The sequence below is a fragment of the Saccopteryx bilineata genome, chromosome 1, assembly GCF_036850765.1.
Source record: "Saccopteryx bilineata isolate mSacBil1 chromosome 1, mSacBil1_pri_phased_curated, whole genome shotgun sequence".
In the NCBI taxonomy this organism is placed as follows: Eukaryota; Metazoa; Chordata; class Mammalia; order Chiroptera; family Emballonuridae; genus Saccopteryx; species Saccopteryx bilineata.
Window position 1 is genome coordinate 214,720,071 of NC_089490.1, and position 4,788 is coordinate 214,724,858.

Sequence of the window (4,788 nt, forward strand, 5' to 3'; positions counted from 1 at the left end):
AGTTGATTTCTTTACAAATATCTTTGGGCATGTAAAACTTACTGTTTCTGTGTGTGTACATTTACATAAGAGAAACCAGTCTGATTTAAAGTCATAGCTACTCCAATTTAAAAAAAAATGTAACAACTGGTGAATCATGCAAGTCTGTTGGTCATATAACAATAACTGGTAACATGAATTTGCACAGCATTAATAGGTGCACTCAATAAAAACACTACAAAAATACTGTATTTGGTGCAGTATCTGATTTTCAAGTGTTAACTCGACATTAAAAAATATTTGCGCAATTTTAAAGACAAAAACATAACTAAAAAATAATCCAAAGTGATTAACAATGTTTTCTCAAATTAAAATAGACACTGGGATACACGTAAGTTGTAACAGACCTTGAAGCAATGATTCAGCCTAATTATAGGGCCAAGTTACAAACACCTGAACATAAAAGGACTTATAACAGTGTTCCTGTGAATGTTAAAACAGCACAAAAGAAAATCCAATATTGCTCTGAGACAACTATATTCTACTAACTGCTGATTGGTTTAAAAAATCATTTTACTGATGCAAAATAGTGATCAAAAGAACTTAGTTTACAAAAGGCTTCTAACAAGTTTGAGGTGGGGGCCTGTATTATGTCAAACCTTTCCTTTAATTTTCACCAGTTTATCATTTTTTCCCCAGATGAACTAGGTATATTAACTTGGTATTTCAAACACATAAAGAAGGAAATTACAGGTTTCCTCCACCCCCATTTGGACTGTCACTGATATGCCCACAGTCCTAGCAGCACCATGTGCTGTTATTGTCATTATACCATACTGTATTTAGCACTCACGAGAAACAGGGTGTAAGTGATAGTATCAAACAGCAAAGCGCTACAGGTAAATGATAAAAAACAAAACACAAAACAGAAATGAAACCAATCTCGAAGTTCACCTGTACTGTAACTTCCCTTGCAACTCAAAAGAAATGACAACAGCAACAACAGAACTCTGGGGTGTTCACAAAGATGAAGGGGCGCTGCAGAGCTAGGCCCTGTTCAAACATGGCAGTGCCACCTCTTACACACCATCATCCATTGCCACCACCTTCCGTCACTGACTTGTGTGTTATGTAACCTACTAGCATGCAGCATTATAATCTTACAACTGACTACGTGGGCAGTGGACAGTGATCGACTTTGCCTTAAAAATTCCCCATCAAAGTCACACAGCCCCCAAAATCTCTCAGCAGCAAAACTCTCAGGCAGTTGTCAACGTCCCAACAACTGAACTTTAAGAACAAAATAGAGAAGCACTCAAAATCTATTTTCCTATTCCTCTAAGAGGAAATTTTGGAGGGGGGGTAAACTTTGTGATATTTCCCAGTGGCATGCCGATTCCACAACAGTGCCCCATTTCTTTTCCTTCTCCACCATTTGGCCTCCAGCCTGAGAAAGGGGCCAGCAATAAGGAATAACAGACGGTAAGGCAATCTTACAATGTCAGAAAATGTATTTGGCTTTTTTTTTCCTTTTTAAAGTAAGTGCATACAAATACAGCTAGAAGCATTTCGGATTTTGCCAAGTGCTCTAAAAAAGCAGGGAGAGTCACAGCCTACATTGAATGGTAACTGTCACCAGAATAATAAAACATAGAGATATGCTAATAACGTTAACAAAGAGGAAAATGTTTTTATAAGTACATACCTTTTGTCGTCAAGAAAAAATATAGAAACACAATGTATTCAAAAAATCAAAATTATACAGCCATGTTTATGAAGTCTACATTTATCTTGTCTTGGAGATATATATATATATCTCTCTCTCTATATATATATATAGAGATATATATATATTGAGATATATATATATATTGAGATATATATATACAATTCAAGCAGTTTTAGTTAAGGGTAATGATTGGTTTTTTCTGAAACCGGAAAAGTCAGGAGTCTCTTTCTTTTTTCACTTTCACATCTCCAGCAAGGATGGTTGCAATTTCCCCTTGCATGAAAGCCCAGGGGACATTGGAGCCCACAAGAGGGCATTTTTCCCCACTGGGACAATAGACCTCTCCACTAGCTCCCTGCTGTTTGATGCTTTGTCTGGAGCAAGGGAAGCAGAACTTGTGCGAAGGGACTGACGGGCACTGCACAAAGTGGGTGTCCTCCAGCCGCTCATGGCAGAGGGTGCAGCACAGGGGGGCACTGGCTGCCAGAGAGGAGTCTGGGAGGCTGGCAGGGTGCACTGGCTCCAGTCCTGTGCTGCCTGCCCCTTGGCCCACCCCCTCTCTGGGGCCTAGCCTTCTTTGGTTCATAGAGGACGGAGAGGGTGGACTGCTGCTATTCCTCCTGGTCGTGGAGTGAACCTGGCTGGCATCTTTGGAGGCATGACTGCCCCCTGCATTGTCTGCTACTAAGATCAAGGCTGCCATGGGGGACTGGCCATTCTGGGCTGCTTCAGGAGGTGTGGTCCGGTTGGAATGAGGTGAGGCAGTGGGTGGTGGTGGAGACATAAAAGAGGATGTAGAATTAATGGGGATCTTGAGCCCTTCTGTGGATGTGGACAGCCATGGCTGTGCCTCTCCATTGATCTTAGGGGGCCCAACTTCACCTTCTGGTTCTGGAGAAGGTTTCCTTTTCCTTGCTGTTCTTGCAACTGAAAAGAAACAAGCAAAGAAAAGGGGAAAAAATAATAAATGAACATGCACTGAAAAAGATCTTTTCCTAATATGAAACAAAACTCAGTGAAGTAGTTCCATCCTCTAAAAACCTGTAGGTAAATAAAACCTCACAGGAGTTTCAAATGCACGTGCAATTTAAAATACTTATGGGGCTGGTTCTGGAGCTCTACAGCATCTTTAAAAGCTACAGAAAAGGGCTCTTACACAACGGCCTGTTTTTTGTGTGTGTGTGTGAGCGCGCGCGCGCGCCCACGCTTTAAGATCCCCCAGCAGGTTAAAAGGTGACTGGTGCCCCTCTGCTTCCATCCAAGAATGTGCCGGGAAAAGAAAACCCTGTGTCAGTGCCTATCAGCCCAGTGTGACTCATCTCTGTTGTGCTGCTTCAGCACAGGAACACGTTGCCACTAAGCACTGGTTCCGCTTGGGGCCGAGCAGGAAGTTCGGTGTTTGTAGTTTATGGGCTAAGGTAGAAGCCTAAATGGAAAGAGCACTCCCCCCACCCTCCGCGACTGCTTTCCGTCCCTCTCCCCTAGGTTCCCTCGCTCCATAGACGCCCCTACCTGCTTTAGACCCGTTGGCCTCGAACCCCAACAACCTTCCTGCAGTCAGGGTCGGTTCCTTCTTAAACTTGCTCTCGAAGGGCCCCGAGTGGCCATGCTGGTGCAGCGCCAGCAGCGTGTCCCGCACGGTCTTGGGTCGGTTGACCCAGTCCTGCTCTCCTGGAGCGCGGCCTTTGCCTGCGCCCTCCGCGCCCAGCTCGGCGGCCCCGGCCGCGGTGGACAGGCTGTCAGCCGGGCCGCGGTGCGCAGGCGGCGGCGCCTTCTCCTTGGCCGCCACCTCGCGCTGCTCGTGCTCCGAGGCCGCGCAGCTCGACACGGACGCGGGTCGCTTGTGAGCGCCCAGCTCGGCGGGCGCCGGGGAACCGAGGCCGGCGGCTGCGGCCCCGGGCACTGCGGCCAGCGAGGCAGCGGCGCGGCCGCTGAGACCGAGCGCGGCGGGGAGAGGAGCGGCAGAGCCGTTCAAGAGCGGTACCAGCGTAGGCGGCACGGCATGGCCACGCCGTGGGTTCGGGCTCTGGCGGTTCAACTCTGGCGGCTCCTCCAGCTTGGAGAAGCCGTTGGGCACCAAGATGCCATTAACGGGAGGCGGCTGCGGCGTCGGCGTCTGAGTCAGGCCCGCGGTTGGCCGGGCGCCGCCGAAGTCGGGGCCGAGGCGTGGGGGCCGCTCGGCGGCGGCCAGTGGGTAGCGCTCCAGCGCCTGTGGGGCGCGCGGGGCTGCGTCGGTCCCGGCGTGGCCTAGCTGCTGCTGTTGCTGCAAGAGGAGGTCCTTGGCCGAGAGCGACGGCGGCTTGGCTGCAGCCGGGGCGGTGGCGCCGGGCGGGGAGCGGCCCTCCGGGAAGCAGCCGTGCGCTCGCTTCAGCTGCCGCGCCGTCTCGATGACGAACTCGACGCGGTCGGCGCCCTCGTAGTTGACGCAGCCGCGGCACACGGGCTCCGTGAAATCCCAGATCATAGCCCAGGGCATGCGGGGCAGGTCACACAGGTAGCACGACTGCCGCCGGGACGCGGCAGCCACTGCCACCGCCGCGGCCATGTCCACGGAGCTCGCGGTGGAAGGGGCGCCGCCGCTCGCCGCCGGCCCCGCGCGCGCCCTCCGGGCCCCCCAAGCCCGCGGCTCCCCTACCAGCGGCGGCGGCGGCAGGGGCAGCGGCAAAGGCAGAGCCCGCGCGGGCTCGGCGCCCGCACAGCGCCCCCGGGACACGAGGGGCGGCGGGCGCGGGGCGAGGGGCTGCAGCCGTGGCAGCACGGCCCCCCGGCGGGCGCGGGCGGGCGGCGGGGGCTCGGCCGGGGCCGCGGCAGGCCTCCAGACCGGAGCAAAGACGGGACGCGCAGACGAGCGCAGCAGGTCGCGGCAGCGGCGCCGGCGGCGGGCGCAGAGTGCGGCGCTGGGGGCGGGGAGCGCAGGGGGCGGGGGCCGGGGGGCAGCCGCCGGGGAAGTCTCAGCCCGAGCAGCGGGGCATGCCGCGCCGAGGCGGCGGCGATCGGGCGGCGTGGAGCCCGGGCGCGGCACGGGCCCCGGCTCGCTCGGATGCTCCCTCACAGCTCCGGTCGTTGCCGCTCTCTAGCGC

The 4,788-nt window shown here is 53.5% G+C and overlaps 1 protein-coding gene across 1 annotated transcript; it reads right to left on the bottom strand.

The window, feature by feature from the left end:
• Positions 1-1,472: 1,472 nt before the first annotated feature.
• Positions 1,473-4,396, bottom strand: IRF2BP2 (interferon regulatory factor 2 binding protein 2). Its single transcript, XM_066235369.1, has 2 exons — positions 3,221-4,396; positions 1,473-2,635 (listed from the first exon to the last, which is right to left on the bottom strand). The coding sequence occupies exons 1-2, from the start codon at positions 4,251-4,253 to the stop codon at positions 1,923-1,925; spliced, it is 1,746 nt and encodes a 581-aa protein (XP_066091466.1). The 5' UTR covers positions 4,254-4,396; the 3' UTR covers positions 1,473-1,922.
• Positions 4,397-4,788: the final 392 nt, after the last annotated feature.